General features: G+C 36.6%; 4 protein-coding genes across 4 annotated transcripts; 3 read left to right on the top strand and 1 right to left on the bottom strand.

Annotated features, from left to right (window-relative positions):
• Positions 1 to 332: 332 nt before the first annotated feature.
• On the top strand, positions 333 to 6514 carry EMB1441 (zinc knuckle (CCHC-type) family protein). Its single transcript, XM_018119695.2, has 14 exons — positions 333 to 610; positions 708 to 820; positions 960 to 1056; positions 1151 to 1275; positions 1458 to 1998; positions 2149 to 2334; positions 2462 to 2755; positions 3235 to 3387; positions 3631 to 3785; positions 4156 to 4261; positions 4368 to 5186; positions 5375 to 5459; positions 5573 to 5929; positions 6126 to 6514. The coding sequence occupies exons 1-14, from the start codon at positions 506 to 508 to the stop codon at positions 6317 to 6319; spliced, it is 3330 nt and encodes a 1109-aa protein (XP_017975184.2). The 5' UTR covers positions 333 to 505; the 3' UTR covers positions 6320 to 6514.
• Positions 6515 to 6583: 69 nt separating this feature from the next.
• RPS1 (ribosomal protein S1) lies at positions 6584 to 9188 on the bottom strand. Its single transcript, XM_018119696.2, has 7 exons — positions 8775 to 9188; positions 8123 to 8398; positions 7891 to 7971; positions 7324 to 7605; positions 7128 to 7238; positions 6941 to 7027; positions 6584 to 6841 (listed from the first exon to the last, which is right to left on the bottom strand). Exons 1-7 carry the CDS (start codon positions 9063 to 9065, stop codon positions 6737 to 6739), a joined length of 1233 nt encoding a protein of 410 aa, XP_017975185.2. The 5' UTR covers positions 9066 to 9188; the 3' UTR covers positions 6584 to 6736.
• A 3031-nt stretch (positions 9189 to 12219) lies between these two features.
• LOC18603717 (galactinol synthase 2-like) lies at positions 12220 to 14140 on the top strand. The gene is made up of 3 exons (XM_018119259.2): positions 12220 to 12667; positions 13199 to 13654; positions 13722 to 14140. The coding sequence occupies exons 1-3, from the start codon at positions 12380 to 12382 to the stop codon at positions 13932 to 13934; spliced, it is 957 nt and encodes a 318-aa protein (XP_017974748.2). The 5' UTR covers positions 12220 to 12379; the 3' UTR covers positions 13935 to 14140.
• Positions 14141 to 15361: 1221 nt separating this feature from the next.
• Positions 15362 to 16799, top strand: LOC18603718 (galactinol synthase 1-like). The gene is made up of 4 exons (XM_007035840.3): positions 15362 to 15661; positions 15841 to 16161; positions 16249 to 16383; positions 16486 to 16799. Exons 1-4 carry the CDS (start codon positions 15362 to 15364, stop codon positions 16702 to 16704), a joined length of 975 nt encoding a protein of 324 aa, XP_007035902.1. The 3' UTR covers positions 16705 to 16799.
• Positions 16800 to 16888: the final 89 nt, after the last annotated feature.

A 16888-nucleotide genomic window follows, 5' to 3' on the forward strand; every position in this document is an offset into this window, starting at 1 on the left:
TCAGGTTATTTTATTTAGTATAAAATAATAAATAATATTTTGATTAAATTAATTATTAATTATAAAAATTTATTTAATTTAAAATAAAAATATAAAAACTTACTTGATGTAAAATAAAAATATATAAATTTAATTAAATATGATAAAAAATAAAAAATTGATTTAAATATTTTTAAATAATTAAATTTTTTTTTTAAATATTATGCGTTGGTTTTTGTAACTATGATATGAAAACATTCAGGCCCCTTAGCCTTGAGGCCTCGGCCCCATCCCTAAACTTCCAGCCCAATCGAGGAACCCAGAGCCAGCATGTGGCGGTTGCCTCCAGTCCAAGGCTCCGGGCTGAAGCTCTGCAGGGTCTGCAACACCAACCAAAATCACATTTCCTTCGATTTTTCTCTTGCGCTTCCAAGGTTCCCAAAGAGAGAGCACGAAATCAGTAAGTAGTTCCCTAACACGCCCCAAAGTAAGAGAAAATTGAAAAAGAAAAGAATAAAAAGGGGGAATGGTGAAGGTGCGCATGAACACGGCCGATGTGGCCGCCGAAGTCAAGTGCTTGCGAAGATTGATCGGCATGCGCTGTTCCAACGTCTACGATCTCTCGCCCAAGGTTTTTTTTTTTTACGCAATTTTTCCTTATTTCTTTATTCAGAAAAATCATTTTAGTAATATCATGCGATTAATTGGAAACGGTTCGCGGCCTGTAGACGTATGTATTCAAGCTGATGAATAGCAGCGGCATTACGGAGTCGGGAGAGAGCGAGAAGGTTTTGTTGTTAATGGAGAGCGGTGTCCGATTGCATACCACTGCTTATGTTCGGTATGTTTCTTCTGCTGTTTATATTTCTTCTTTATGATGTCGATTGTTTTTTTGTATTCTTTGAAATGTTCATTACAAGCTTACAAAGTAGTAAAAAGAAGAGAAAAAAGTTAATCAAATTGTTGTTAAATGTTTGTAGGGATAAGAGTAACACTCCTTCTGGCTTTACTCTCAAATTACGAAAGCATATTCGAACTAGAAGGCTTGAAGATGTACGGCAGCTCGGTTATGATAGGGTATGCTTTTTTTCTTTTTACTTTGCTTTGATTTCTGGGTTTTTGTTTTGGTTTTTGAGTTTTTTGTCTAATTTCTATAAGCTTTTGTGGACAGATAATCCTTTTCCAATTTGGATTAGGTGCTAATGCACATTATGTAATATTGGAATTGTATGCCCAAGGAAACATTCTCCTCACTGATTCTTCTTTCACAGTCTTGACTCTTCTTCGTTCACATAGGTAGCTCTTTTGATATTACATTTCTCTTACTCTTCACATTTACCTATTTGTGAATGCTTTAAAAATGGCATTCTTGCATTTTCTTAATGAAATACCATTTTTTAAATTCATGGTTTGGATGTTTGCTAGCTTGTTAAGCCAACTAGTTTGATAAAGGAACTGTACAACTTCATTCATGACAGGGATGATGATAAAGGGTTTGCGATCATGTCACGCCATCGTTATCCTACTGAGATTTGCCGGCATTTTGAGCGAACTACCATTTCAAAGCTGCAGGCAGCCCTCACTTCTGCTAGTGAACCTGTTGAGAATGAAGCCACTAAGGTTAATGAAGCCGGGAATAATTTGCCTGACGCACGAAAAGAAAAAGAAAAGCAGGATAGTCGCAAGGGTGGGAAACCTTCTGAGTCAAACAAAAAGGCCAGTGATAACACTCGTGCTAAACAAGCTACATTGAAGAATGTTCTCGGGGAGGCATTGGGTTATGGGCCTGCACTTTCTGAGCATATTATTTTAGATGCTGGCCTGGTTCCAAGTACAAAAGTTACCAAAGATAGCAAGTTTGATGATGATAAAATTCAAGTTTTGGCCCAAGCTGTTGCAAAATTTGAGGACTGGTTACAGGATGTTATATCAGGTGACAAGGTTCCTGAAGGATACATTTTAATGCAGAAAAGGAATCCAGGAAAGGATGGCCCACTGTCCGAAGGAACTACTGATCAGGTTGCTGTTGTATTACTGAGAACCACTTGTTATCAATATGTTGCAGAACTGAGTTGAGCATTCATTCCGCACACGCATGAATGAAGCTATGATGTGGGATTTCCTGCTTCATTGTGCTCTTGCTAATTGTTGTGTGGTTATTCTCTGCAGATATATGATGAATTCTGCCCTATTTTATTGAACCAGTTCAAGTCAAGAGACTATGTGAATTTTGAAACATTTGATGCAGCTTTGGATGAATTCTACAGCAAAATTGAGAGCCAAAGGTCTGAGCAACAGCAAAAGAGCAAGGAGAGCTCTGCGATTCAGAAATTAAACAAGATTCGCTTGGATCAGGTTTGTGATATGATTTCCAAGATATGTTGCTTTGTGACCTTGATAGCATGTCTATCATTTAGCTGATAATCCAAGGTATGTAGTGTTTGTTCATCGTCGTGTTAATGCAAGTCATGTTTTTCTGTAGGAAAATCGTGTTCATATGCTGAAGAAAGAAGTTGATAATTGTGTCCAAATGGCAGAATTGATTGAGTACAACCTAGAAGATGTGGATGCTGCCATATTAGCTGTTCGTGTAGCTCTTGCAAAGGGTATGAATTGGGAGGATCTTGCTCGTATGGTGAAGGAAGAGAAGAAATCTGGAAATCCTGTGGCTGGCCTAATTGACAAGCTCTATCTTGAAAGGAATTGCATGACATTACTACTGAGCAACAATCTTGATGAAATGGATGATGATGAAAAGACACTCCCAGTGGATAAGGTGCTATTTCAGTTTAAAATTTAGGTTCCCCTTGTCAAAGCCCCATCCCTTTATACATCTGTATCTATTTATGTTTCTTTGATTAATATTTATGCACATAATTTATCTGCTTCTGAAGAAATCTGTGTCCATTTACCTGAATTTGCCCAATATTGACAATTATGAGTTCTTAATGTAGCATATATTTGTCAATGAATTTGAAAAACTATGAGATGACTTGGGAAACATAAACAATAATTGCATTGTTGAAATTATATGTTATTCAGTTCGATTAAATTGAAGGCTTAGGTATTGACAAGTCTGATGTTTTATCGTCTTAATCATCTCTATCATCATCCTCATCATTACTTGTACCTCCTTCGAGGGGGTTCTTTACATCTCTGCATAATTTCCTATATCTGTAAATATAAATGTTTCAATGCCCGAAAACTGCACCCTAATTATCTGATTTGCCATCACTTCTTTTTCACTTTGAAAAGGTTGAAGTTGATTTGGCACTTTCAGCTCATGCCAATGCTCGACGTTGGTATGAATCGAAGAAAAAGCAAGAGAGCAAACAGGAAAAGACTATCACAGCACATGAGAAGGCTTTTAAGGCAGCTGAGAGAAAGACTCGTCTTCAGCTTTCACAGGTAGCTTTAACTGTTAACATACTTATTTCTGTCGTGTCAACCAGAAACACATTTTAAGTTTGATTGGTAGAAAATATTGTGGAATATATTTATTTAAGAGTAAGAATACTTTATCAGCAGCCTCTTCTTGTAGGGCTTTGGACCTGCTCCAAGTCTGACAGACTTCAAATTGGTGCTTTGTGGTTGTATGAACTGTATTGCTCTTTGTTTTAGCTTGCCGAGTTCATTTTTAATGAATTGCAGGAAAAAACTGTTGCATCAATTACACATATGCGCAAAGTTCATTGGTTTGAGAAATTTAATTGGTTCATCAGCAGTGAAAACTATTTAGTTATTAGTGGACGTGATGCTCAACAGAATGAGATGATTGTCAAGAGATATATGTCAAAAGGGGATCTGTAAGTGAATTATTTTTTAATGTTTACATTTTTGTTCATTTTGTTCTTTCTGAGCTATTTCATTATAAGTTTCACCATGGATGTTCTTGGTTCAAAGTGCTAAGCAATGAGTTCACCGTGAAAATGAATTGTCTGGTAACATAGTTTTAAGACAATTGTTCTCTTTCTCAGAGTTTCATTAGAAGTTGATCAAGTGGAGGACATGGGTGAGGAAGAGTTTTTCACTCTAATTTAGATTTCTTTCTGCTTCTTGTTTCTTGGGGAAATGAGCATTCCTTAATTGTTTCAGTATTTTTCTACTTATTAGTTTTCCAAATATGGTTTATCATATAGAATTTGAATTTTGATAGTTATTTTCATAATGAAACAGGTATGTCCATGCAGATTTGCATGGGGCTTCTAGTACAATAATCAAGAATCACAGGCCTGAGCAGCCAGTACCACCTCTCACTTTAAACCAAGCTGGATGTTTTACAGTAAATAATCTTTCTCTGTCCTTTATTAATTCTTTCTCTTTTTTGTGTATTTCTGGGAAGAATAAAATGCAATATATGCAGCTAAAATTTCAATTTTGTGAAATAGGTTTGTCACAGCCAGGCATGGGATTCGAAAATTGTTACCAGTGCTTGGTGGGTTTATCCTCACCAGGTCAGTAAAACTGCTCCTACAGGGGAATATCTTACTGTTGGGAGTTTCATGATACGCGGGAAGAAGAACTTTCTTCCTCCACATCCTCTTATAATGGGATTTGGGTTATTGTTTCGCTTGGATGAAAGCTCCTTGGGATCACATTTAAATGAAAGGAGGGTGAGGGGTGAGGAGGAAGGGATAAATGATGTTGAAGAAACTGGTCCTCTCATAGAAAATTCTGAGTCAGAATCAGAGAAAGGTGATGAAGCAATTGATGTACCTGAATTAGCAGTTGAAGGCAGGACTGGCTTGAATGATGTTGGTAATGCAAATATATCTGACGTTGTGGACGGTGGTGTTGCTTCTGTCAGTCCGCAACTTGAGGATCTCCTTGATCGAACTCTAGTGCTTGGATCTGCTGCTGTCTTGGGTAAAAATTCTGTTCTTGGAACTTCTCAAAATGATTTGGTAGAGGAAGATAATCATGAAGAGAAGAAAGCTACAGTTAGGGATAAGCCTTATATTTCAAAAGCTGAAAGAAAAAAGCTCAAGAAAGGACCAAGCAGTAATGATGTTAATGCTAGTATTGAGAAGGGAAACAAGAAGGCAAAAGAGAATGGTAATGCTGTTAGTCAACCTGAAAATATTGTGGGAAATAAGAAACCAGGTGGTGGAAAAATAAGCCGTGGGCAGAGAGGCAAGCTCAAGAAAATAAAGAAGTATGCTGATCAGGATGAGGAAGAGAGGAGCATTCGGATGGCATTACTGGCTGTGAGTACACCAACTTGAATGTTCTTTGCAGGCCAACATAGATATTTTTTCCACCCTGAAAATATTTATAAACCTTGTAGAGCTCTCTCTCTCTCTTGGAGAGAAGGAGGGTCTTCATTCCTCATATTCTACTGGTTATGGTTTAATAATCACTTTCTAGACTAAAACTGAATTCCTATGAATTGCAGTCTTCAGGGAAAGGTAACAAGAATGATGGAGGGTTAGATGATGCAAATGCTACTACCAACAACAACCAGAAACCAGGTGCTAGTGGTATGTCCCTTCCTGCGCTATAGGTGGCAAATCAGATGTTTTTCAAATTTCTAGTAACTCAAGTAGAGGATCCTATTATGGGGCGGTAAAATTCACTTGTTTTGAATTTGCAGCTCCTGAAGATGCCCCAAAGATATGTTATAAATGCAAAAGGGCAGGTCATCTTTCTCGGGATTGTCCCGAACATCCTGATGATACTTTGCATGATCATGCAAATGGAATTGGAGATAAACGCCATGCAGGTTTGGATGAAAGTAATGAGTTGGACAGGGTGGTCATGGAGGAAGATGATGTCCATGAGATAGGCGAAGAAGAGAAAGGGAGATTAAATGATGTGGATTACTTGACCGGAAATCCTCTGCCGAGTGATATTCTCTTATATGCTGTGCCTGTCTGTGGTCCTTATAGTGCAGTGCAATCATATAAATACAGTGTTAAGATAATACCTGGCACTGCAAAGAAAGGAAAAGGTATGAGAATTCTTTAGTTTACAAAATTGAAATTATGTCATTATCATTTTGAATTCTTTATTGTGTTTCTTGTCACTAGGATTTAAATTGGTGTCAATAAAATTTTACTTATTTTCATGGGACAATCTTAGTTTTGAGTCCAAAAGCAATGTTTATTTTATTTAATTTTTTGCTTTTCTTTGAAATTCCTCTGTAGCTGCAAAGACTGCCATGAATCTGTTTAGCCACACGCCAGAAGCAAGCAACAGAGAGAAGGAATTGATGAAAGCATGCACAGATCCTGAGCTAGTTGCTGCAATTATCGGCAATGTGAAGATCACAGCTGCTGGTCTCACTCAACTGAAACAGAAGCAAAAGAAGGGCAAGAAGAGTAACAAAGGAGAAAGCTAAGCAGTGCACTAGAAGAAAGGTCTAACGAATACAAGTCTCACATACTTTTTCTTTTTGCATGTACAAGAAAATTTTGTTTTTCTTCTTCTGTGTGTTGGATTTGCAGTCATCAGTGATCACCACAATGCGATCTGCAGCTTGAATGTAAGCACTTTATAAGTTGAAATAGAGAATGTGTATCCTTCATTTGTTCCAGTACCTATACCTTTTACTTTGATTGAGTAATGAAAACCTGGGAGAAGAGCAGAGGGGAGCAAAGCTATATTTGCACCATGGAAGAGAATTTTTATCTCATTTGGCTGTAACAAAGCACTAGGACCAATTTTACAAAGTAAATAATGTGAACATTACAGCCGGGAGTGCAGCAGAAAATTAGGAAAAACAAATACAAAGTGGGTACAGGGCTATGCAAATGAATTAAGAATCTTCTCCTTCAGGAACATCACTCAGGTCCAAACCTTCTGCTGGCAAGTCTGATGTAAGGGGACCCAAAATCCCATCAGAGCTCAGAGTTAAGCCACTCTGCAAAAATGAATCACAAAGGGAACAGTCAAGTTAACCAGATAGCCGTATAATCTAACAGCACTTCTTGATCGAGCAAAGTAGTAACTATTGTTGTACCTCAGGCTGGAATCTAAGCATGTCAGCACGAGCCATAGCTTCTGCTTGAGCTATTCTCTGCCTGAATGTCTGAGCCATCTCTTCAGCCTGTTAGAAAAGGAAAAGCCATAGTTAAGAGTTACATTGAGAAGGTCCAAAGCACCATAAAAAACTGCGAAAGAGTATTGAGACCGTTATTGGAAACTACCTTCTCGAAAACAAGCGTTGGATTGCGAATCATGTCTCCAGGGGTAGGCTCTAATTTCTTTGTAGAAAGACTTACTCGGCCTCTTTCACGGTCATGGCTCAGTATCATTACCTATATCATTTGACATGGTCTTTAAAATATATTTCTAAGAAAAACACAACTTCTTGCCAAGAATTAACTTGATAATAGAAGTCACCTTCAGAGTGTCACCAGGCTGAAGGACTGTAGCAATATCTGAGACACGATCATGACTAATCTGACTGACATGAAGAAGGCCATTAATTCCTCCAATATCAATGAATGCACCATATGGTTTCAGGCTCTGAACATTTCCAAGGACAACTGATCCGATTCCTAGCTGCGCCTGGCTGTCGGCCATGGCCTTGCGGTTACTGAGGACAAGCCTGGACTGTTCCTCATCAACCTCCACAAACTTCAAAGGGATCTCCTTATCTAGAAGCTCTTCTGCAGTGGTTTTCTGATGAGACATGAAAACATAAATTACTAAGGATAATTTAAATTTCCATGCACAACCATACAGAGCTAGTTGGGCTAAAATGCAATTCAGGACAATGCAGCATAACTTGTCACTCTTAAGATATGCTGAAAAAATCATGAAATGATTGACATCAGAAAATCAGATTTCGAGTACACAATGGTAGGTAAAATACTTAAGCAAAATATAGATCTCAAAGGGAGTTGGAGTTTAGTACAGTAAAACAAAGAGTGTCAAAAAGATGCAGTTGGGGATCATAGAACTAACCGATGATATCTGCGAGAAAGGAACAAAACCCCGAAGACCCTCCACCAATGCCACTACTCCACCCTTGTTTGCACCAACAACCTACATATATCAGTTAGTCAAAGAGCACCAGAGTGAGAATGCATGAATAAGTATAAAATTTTACAGAAAGCTCCAGACACATGATACCATTAGCCCTACAAGAGTTTTGACTTTATTACAAAAGCAGATACAATTGGAAGAGGATACGCACCTTACCCTTCACAACAACATCCTCGGCTTGAAGCTGCCTGCATCTTTCCCAGGCAAGCTCAAATTGAATGGACCTTAAGCTCAAGACTAAGCTATCATCAGCTTCAATTTCACCAATAATCACAAATTCCTCCCTTAAACCAGGAACTATCCCTGCTTCTTCTACATGTTTGATTTTGTGAATGCAGGCCTCTTGGACCGGTAGGTAAGCAGAAGATTTTGCAGTAATGTCAACCAATGCCCCATTGGCATCTGTGGAGAAAACTGTTCCTTTTACCTGAAAATGTACATTTTTCAATCTTATTATAGAACATCATGCACAAAATAAAAGTTCAATTACTCTTCTACACAGCTAACATCAGCAAGAATGAATAAGAAACACAAAAAGAGAAGCTCAAAATAAAACTACATAAACTCCACGTCCAACCAAAACTAGCCCCAAACAGAATTTGGACGTAATTCGCATAAAATACTTCACTTGAGCTCATCCATTAACAAAATCTCACTCTTGCCTATTTTGCACTATCAGGATAAAGAAAGACTCAAACTTGAAATACAAATTTCAAATAATAACATAAGTACCCAATTCACATAATCCGCTAATAATTCCTAATCCAAGCTAATACCATAAACCAAAAGAAAAGGACAGATACCTTGGTTCCAAGCTCAGAATCAAAGTCATATTTTTCGAGAGCATTTTGAAAGTCCTCAAGAGTGAAGGAAACGCCTTCCATGGGAGCAGTACGACAGCGTTCATAGGCTTCCTCGAACATTTTCTTGAGCTCAAGCCTGCCTTTGGTCTGTGCATTTGAGATAGCAACAGATGAAACTATTGGAGAAGCAAAAGCACCCACTCTCTGGGTTTGCTTTGGTTTCATTGACAAGCCAGAAGAGGAGAGAGGTGGACATCTTAGGCCTGTGAATTGTTGAGCCAAAGACGCCATTTTTTCCCTTCTACCTTGTGTTTTTTCGATTCCGTTTATCCGAGATAAGGTAAAGAACAGAGGAAAGAGTGAATGAGTTTGTGAAATGTTGGGGGTCCCACCTAATCAACGGCCCAAACTAATTGATCAACCCTGACTCCTCCCCTGCTTGCGTCTATTGGAATAGGAAAAAATTGGGTTCGGGTTTACGTTATTTCAGGTTTGGATCAACTCCTTTTTCAGACAAAACCTGGGTTGGGATAGGGAGCATGTACCCAAGCTCAACAGCCTAGTAAGTGTAGTTATAACGAGATATAAGGTAGTACTCGCATACCACAGATTATGCATGGAGAAATGATTTAGAAACTATATATATATATTATCGAATAAGAGAGACGGTTTTTACTCTCAAATTAGCAATTAAAAACGACTCATTTAAAAAATTAACTATATATATATATATATAATATATATATCTTCTTTTGATCGAATAAAAAAGACGTTTTTTCTTCTAAATTGTTAATTAAACATGATTTATCTCAGTAATTAACTATATATATTCTCTTGATCAAATAATAGAGACGTTTTTTGCTTCCAAATTAAGTATTAAATATGGCTCATCTATATATATACATGGAGCCTATATATCTGCATTTGCCTTAGCTTGGGGCGGCTCAATACTTTTCAAGGTCTAAAATGATTAAATATTTAAATATGACCCTGACTAAATAAAAAAAATTAAATTAGATCCCTTTTATTGAAATTAAAAAAAAATTATTGTTAATTGGAGATCATTAAAAAGCATATTACATTCATTGAAAATAAAAAAAAATAATTGAGAATTATTAGTATTATGAGAATTGAGAAGTGATTCAAAAATAAAAATTTGATAGAAGCATAATTGAGAAAGTAAGAGAATATGTAATTTTATTAATTATTTTGACTTTCACATAAGTAAGAAAGTGAGACAAATAATTGACAATTAATAAGAGGTAGGAAGTGAAAGAAAACAAATATTTAATAGACACTTTATTTAAAAAATATTTTATTAATTATTTTAACTTTTATATATAATTAAGTATATTATATAAAATTATGAGACATAGAAAATTATGAAACCTAAAGTAAGGGCTTTGCTGGCTTTATGCTAAAACCGGCCTTGGCCTTAGCCAGAAAAGATTGTATTCTCTTATATACGTACGGTACGATGAAGCAAAAGATGAAACTCGCTTCACTCAATGCAACTCCCCGTCCAATCCAGTCGAGTAAGGCATTAGCATAGCAATGAATTAGAGAATAGCAACCTTAAAAATATTGGAATGATTACTCATACCTACCCTTGGTGTCTATAAAACCAAAGGTTTTAAATTTAAATATACATATGTGTGATTGTACAAAATTAAAGATTCGAAAGAGATTACCATCTTAATTATTTAAAGATTAAATTAAGATCAATATTAATATGTTTAAATTGTATAATTTATATAAATATATATACATGCTGACATATTTTGGATCTTGTTTTCTATCATATAACAACATCTTTCCCTGGATCACATATAAAGGAAGAAACACATATGTATCTACCCTTGGCACGATGCACACTTGTTTCTTGGTTTAGTTTTCACAACAAAAAACAAAGATCCCCACCCAGAATTATTTAGCTTAGATTCCATTTCCTTTTTCTGGCATTATGTACACTTGTTCACAACAATACGATGAGAGGAATATCCACAACATAACTGAAAACGACTCTCGTATATTTTGATGTTGTTCATCATTATCATCATCATCAACTAAACTATCTCGAACTGAAAGAATATTTTACTTTTCGAATGTCACTAATATAACTTAACTTGATTCTCACAACATGTTGAAAACCCTTTTTTTCTTTTGTTTTTTTCTTAAAAGAAAAATGAATTTCCCTTTATTTGCAGACTATGGAAGCAATTCAATGTAAAATGCATTTGGTCGGAACATAAGTCCAAAAATTTACAGTGTTTGAACCGTACGGAACATTTTCTTTTCTTCAATCGCTTTTATAATTAGGTATTTCTCCTTTTTTGCTTTATTCTCCTTCTCCTTACAAATCAAACGACTTCCATCTCCTATTTGCTTGCGGATTTTGAACAGCACAAAGGAATCCAATCTTTGCCTTTTGTGTAGGTACATGTTGGCCTTTAATTATGGCTAACAATTAGGTTGCACAAATGGTATTATTACCCAAAAAGGAAAGTTGCAAATAATAGAACAACACAAATATGAAAATACAAGTAAAATGTTCATGAAATTTTAGGTCATAGTTCCTTCTTTGCTTATAAGTTTTAGGTGTATTACTTGACATAGTTATTTTTTATGTTATTTATATCATGATTGAGTGAATTATTTGATAAAGTCGGCTCTTCGCATCAACTTTGTCTACTTTAATGTAATCCAATTTATCATATCATTATGCCTTCTTCGTACATAGAATTCTCTCTTTAGAACCGAGAACCATAGGTTAAAATGGATTAATTATTTGATTTGGATATGGAAATAACTTTAAAGAGTAAAACTCAAGTGAAATCTTGGGAAATCATTTCCCCTTAAATGCTTTAATCATACATATAGTATAGAGTTAATTAACATCAAATTAAGGGCTGCCCTTATATTTCTCCAATGAATCATCAATCCTAATTGTGATCTCCACAACTTAATTGCAACGTAAATTAGGACAGTATTAACCAGCAAGATGTTAACACGTGGCATACATTTCCATCGTCACTGCAAAGAGGAAGACAAAAGTTAGCCACGTACCATCAACATCCGAAGAATAAACTTCCAAAGTTTCAGTTATTACCCTGCTTTGTTTTGAGTTATCCTCACCACCGACTACCGCTCGATAAGGATCAAATCCTGAAACTCAATCAGGACCCTTGATCCAATCAGATTTAAACATGTTACAGACGTGGTAGCTCTTTTACCCGTCGGATCATCAATCGACTGAGACAGAAAAAGATTGCCCTCTCTCAGGGTTCTCTCTTTAGCTTTTCATGTGTCGAATGCGGAGAATGGGCATGTGTAAAAGACCAATTTTTCTTCTGCATGCCATGCGTACATTGCAGGAAAGTATTCAGTATCTTTTGGAAAGAGATTCAAAAGGCCAAAATATTACCCCAAATTTTGCTTCATGCCATTTCCATTTACCACCTCCTTTTCTCAAAGCTTATATATAGATCCCAACCCTTGTTCACCATCTCGTTCCAACCCACACATCCTCTTCACTCTTCCTGTTAACTTTGTCTTGGTCGGTTTGCTTAGCTTTTTGTCTCTTCTCTTCCTCTTCCAACAAAGAAATGTCTCCGACTGATGATACTACCAAGAGGGCTTACGTGACCTTTTTGGCTGGATCTGGAGACTACGTGAAGGGCGTGGTGGGTTTAGCTAAGGGTTTAAGGAAGGCTGAGTCTGTGTACCCTTTGGTGGTGGCTGTTCTTCCTGACGTGCCCGAAGAGCACCGCGAGATTCTCCGATCTCAGGGCTGCGTCGTCCGGGAGATTGAGCCTGTTTATCCACCAGAGAACCAGACCCAGTTTGCCATGGCTTACTATGTTATCAACTACTCGAAACTTCGTATTTGGGAGGTAAGAAGATGTAGCAATTTTTCCTTTGCTAATTTGCACCTTGCTTTCTTGGAATGACATCCATGCAACGTGTGGCATGGCATGCAACCTTTAAAATCTAAGTTTGTGCATAAATGCATGTTCTTGTCTTTTATTCTTTAATTTTAAATGTATCATTGCCTAAATTATACACGTGATATATAATTTACTTTTACACGTGTAAAATACATAATAAAAATGAACATTTAATTTTTTTCATTAATTTTATACTTTAATGTTGTAAACACAAATATTTATCTTTCTTTAATTTCGACTACAAATTTTTTTTATTAATATATAACAAACCAAATTACCTTTTAAAAAATTTCACTTTGAATTGCGATTGCTTTATCATAGGTTTTCTTTTTCATTAGTTACATTCTTTTTTTTTCTTCATGAAAAACACAGAAAAGGGTATTTAATTATTGAATTCCAATAGAATTTGATAATGGATTGTTTTTAAGTCTAAGAAACTTGATTACTAAATATTGATGATTATTAATCTGTTTGTAGTTCGTGGAGTACAAGAAGATGATATACTTGGATGGTGACATCCAAGTGTTCGACAACATCGATCACCTGTTCGACTTGGCCGATGGGTATTTCTACGCTGTCATGGACTGCTTCTGCGAGAAGACATGGTCGAGCTCTCCTCAGTACAAGATTGGGTATTGCCAACAAAGCCCTGAAAAAGTGCAGTGGCCTGTCGAAATGGGCTCTCCTCCTCCTCTCTACTTCAACGCCGGCATGTTCGTCTACGAGCCTGACCTCCTCACGTACCATCATCTCCTCGAGACCCTCAAAGTCACTCCTCCAACTTCATTCGCTGAGCAGGATTTTCTGAATATGTTCTTCAGGGGAATTTACAAGCCAATCCCACCTGTTTACAACCTCGTCTTGGCTATGCTGTGGCGTCACCGTGAAAATGTAGACCTTGACAAAGTGAAGGTGGTTCATTACTGTGCTGCGGTAAGCTTTCATCTTTTCTTCCTTCCAATTTCCATAGATAGATCGTTGTTCTAACCTTTTTAATCAGGGAGCAAAGCCATGGAGGTACACTGGGAAGGAAGAGAACATGGAGAGGGATGACATAAAGCTGCTGGTGAAGAAATGGTGGGATATTTATGAAGACGAATCTCTAGATTACAAGAACGCCATGCAGGGTGAACCTGGAAAGCTTGGATCCTTGATCTCTACACTCAATGAAGATGGTGTGGTTCACCAGCGGAGCGCTCCATCTGCGGCTTAAACAATCTTATTTATACTATATACTTATTAGTTTTGGGGCACTTAATTCTCGCTTTAAAGGCTACCGCCCCCGCCCCGTATAATGCTGTTTTAATTGAAAGTTTTTAAAGTTCTATATATCATGGGTGTTTAAAGAATATAATCATGGCCGATCACGCCTCATTGACTCTTATAGTATTGGAAATAAACAAGTGATTCTGCTGTCTATTGAACTTCTCCTCTTTTGCCTTTTGAATTATGGTAATCTCCTTTGCTAATTAATTCTGTGTAAGTAGCAGTTAATTTTTAGAAACACAATTTAATTTCTTACATATTAGTAAAATGACTTTTTCTTTTGAAAAGCAATATCTCGTATCTTAAGTAATAGAAATAAGATTACATGAATGTCAAATTGATACTGTAATCATAAAAAACTGAATTAAACTTAAAGTAAAAGATAATCTACAAATGAAAAGACAAATGCTTATGTTCACAGTGTTACTTTCTAGAGTACGATATATGAAAAACTTAAATGGTCACAGAATTGCTTGAAACTTCTATTAAGAATAATCCCTGCCTTAATCTATTAAGAAATTTCTTTAAGACTGATTGAAGAATTGAAGATGTGCTTGATTCTTCAGAGGACAGTAGAGTGGTGTTAATAAAATTTCATCACATCCATTAAAACAACACACTTGTCTAAATAATTTTTCTCCATTGTATCATGAGCTTGATTTCGTGAAAATTAATTACTGTTAAACCTTGACACGTAATCTTTTTATATGTATAAACAAAGAATATACATATTGATATAAATCTTTATTGAGTAGTCCTTGGATTTGCATTAAAAACTTATGATCATGTCACATAAAAAATTAAGGAATTGTAATTACTAATTAATAAGAAAGGAAAAAGGGTAATAAATCTAACCATCAATACTTTTTCACGTGATTTCTTGTGATTCTCCAACAATTTGGTTCAAATTATTCACTGACACAGTTAACTTCAATCTCAAAAAAGGTTATAAATTCTATAACCAAAACTGAATTTTCGGTTTCGGTTTGATCTAACCATGGAAATAATCAAGCTCAAATTCACCCACCCTTGACTGTTTTTCCCCATATAAAAACTTGCATGTGTTCTTAAAAGGAAACGATCAAAGCATTCATGATTCATAACCTTATAGCTAATTTTGATTTCAAGGCAGTTGGAATCATAATCATATTTAGGAAAAATTAATTAAATAGTCACCTGCCTTGTCATTTATTTTTTATTCTTATTTCCATTTTCACCACCCCTTTGGTGTTGTTTATATAAGGGAGGCATGCATTCCCCAACTTCACATCTCCAAAAAATCACATTTTTTTATTCAGAATTTTTGTTTTCCTTACATTTGTCATCAAATCCCTTTCGGGTCTTTTGTCTTTTGATTGTTTTTGAGTTAACAAGATGTCTCAAAGTGCTGTGGCTGATCAGGAAGTGCCCAACAGGGCTTATGTGACCTTTTTGGCTGGCAATGGAGATTATGTGAAGGGTGTGGTGGGTTTAGTCAAGGGTTTGAGGAAAGCAGAATCCGCTTACCCTTTGGTTGTGGCCATCCTGCCTGATGTGCCCCAAGAGCACCGGGATATTCTTGAATCTCAGGGCTGTATTGTCCGGGAGATCCAACCGGTATATCCGCCTGCCAACCACACCCAGTTTGCCATGGCCTATTATGTTGTCAACTACTCCAAGCTTCGTATTTGGGAGGTAAAAACGAAAATGTTAGCCTTTCTCAGTTTATGTTACTTTGTTGTATTTGTTATTCACTTATTTGTTATGTTACCATACCCTTTACTATATTTCTATATTACCATATTACTTACATGTAATTAATTCATGGAATTGGTCTAAAACAAAGTCACCTCTTGTTCGTGTTTTAATTGTAGTTTGTGGAGTATGACAAGATGGTATACTTGGACGGAGATATTCAAGTATTCGAGAATGTAGATCACCTTTTTGATTCCCCGAATGGGTATTTGTATGCTGTCATGGACTGTTTCTGTGAAAAGACATGGGCTAACTCGCCTCAGTACAAGATTGGATACTGCCAGCAGTGCCCTGAGAAGGTTCACTGGCCAGCAAAGTTAGGGTCGCCACCTCCGCCTTACTTCAACGCCGGCATGTTTGTGTTTGAGCCTAATCCTTTTACCTACCATGATCTACTTCAGACCCTCAAGATCACCACTCCAACTTCATTTGCTGAGCAGGTAAGTGACCATGCATCAACCTCCCTGATTATTTCAATGCCTTCATTTGCTTATGTATTTGGTTTTCCTTATTTAATTTTGCTGCAGGACTTCCTCAACAGTTTCTTCAGGAATGTCTACAGGCCTATCCCTCCTGTTTACAACCTTGTTTTGGCTATGCTGTGGCGCCACCCTGAAAATGTGGACCTCGACAAAGTCAAGGTTGTTCATTATTGTGCTGCGGTAAGAGTCTTTGAATCATGCAACCCCACGTTTATATATTCAATTATTAACATTTCCTATTGTTTATTTTAACCATAAATTCGGTTTTTGTGATGAATGAAGGGATCAAAGCCTTGGAGGTACACTGGGGAGGAGGAGAACATGCAAAGGGAAGATATCAAGGTTCTGGTGAAGAAGTGGTGGGAAATATACGAGAATGAGTCTCTGGATTACAAGAATTGCAGGCCTGAGCAGGGTAACATGAAACCTTTGGTTTCCACTCTGCCTGCAGCTAATCCCCTTCTTCAGCAGGGAAGCAGTAGTGGTCCATCTGCAGCTTGATTAGGATATATCTAGTATATTAGGTAATTATATAGATTTGGTGGAACTCATGAAAATATTTTACGCATGTGTGTTGACTTTGAAAACTTGTAATGTTTATGCTATTTTATTATTGAAGTAAATGAAACTGGAATTTTAATAGTTTGCTTTGAGCCCAATTTAAGCTTCTTCTAGCCCAACGTAT

This window comes from Theobroma cacao, chromosome 4, assembly GCF_053813885.1.
Source record: "Theobroma cacao isolate CCN51 chromosome 4, ASM5381388v1, whole genome shotgun sequence".
In the NCBI taxonomy this organism is placed as follows: Eukaryota; Viridiplantae; Streptophyta; class Magnoliopsida; order Malvales; family Malvaceae; genus Theobroma; species Theobroma cacao.

What these genes read in the sequence shown, in the direction of transcription:
- EMB1441 (XM_018119695.2), top strand. Translation starts at nt 506, where the DNA reads ATGGTGAAGGTGCGCATGAACACGGCCGATGTGGCCGCCGAAGTCAAG. An exon ending in AGACACTCCCAGTGGATAAG is followed by an intron (nt 2,756 to 3,234) that starts GTGCTATTTCAG and finishes CACTTTGAAAAG; the next exon opens with GTTGAAGTTGATTTGGCACT. An exon ending in CTCGTCTTCAGCTTTCACAG is followed by an intron (nt 3,388 to 3,630) that starts GTAGCTTTAACT and finishes AATGAATTGCAG; the next exon opens with GAAAAAACTGTTGCATCAAT.
- RPS1 (XM_018119696.2), bottom strand. Translation starts at nt 9,065, where the DNA reads ATGGCGTCTTTGGCTCAACAATTCACAGGCCTAAGATGTCCACCTCTC. An exon ending in AGCCTGGTGACACTCTGAAG is followed by an intron (nt 7,239 to 7,323) that starts GTGACTTCTATT and finishes CAAATGATATAG; the next exon opens with GTAATGATACTGAGCCATGA. An exon ending in TGCTTAGATTCCAGCCTGAG is followed by an intron (nt 6,842 to 6,940) that starts GTACAACAATAG and finishes TCATTTTTGCAG; the next exon opens with AGTGGCTTAACTCTGAGCTC.
- LOC18603717 (XM_018119259.2), top strand. Translation starts at nt 12,380, where the DNA reads ATGTCTCCGACTGATGATACTACCAAGAGGGCTTACGTGACCTTTTTG. An exon ending in CGAAACTTCGTATTTGGGAG is followed by an intron (nt 12,668 to 13,198) that starts GTAAGAAGATGT and finishes ATCTGTTTGTAG; the next exon opens with TTCGTGGAGTACAAGAAGAT. An exon ending in TGGTTCATTACTGTGCTGCG is followed by an intron (nt 13,655 to 13,721) that starts GTAAGCTTTCAT and finishes CTTTTTAATCAG; the next exon opens with GGAGCAAAGCCATGGAGGTA.
- LOC18603718 (XM_007035840.3), top strand. Translation starts at nt 15,362, where the DNA reads ATGTCTCAAAGTGCTGTGGCTGATCAGGAAGTGCCCAACAGGGCTTAT. An exon ending in CAACTTCATTTGCTGAGCAG is followed by an intron (nt 16,162 to 16,248) that starts GTAAGTGACCAT and finishes ATTTTGCTGCAG; the next exon opens with GACTTCCTCAACAGTTTCTT. An exon ending in TTGTTCATTATTGTGCTGCG is followed by an intron (nt 16,384 to 16,485) that starts GTAAGAGTCTTT and finishes TGATGAATGAAG; the next exon opens with GGATCAAAGCCTTGGAGGTA.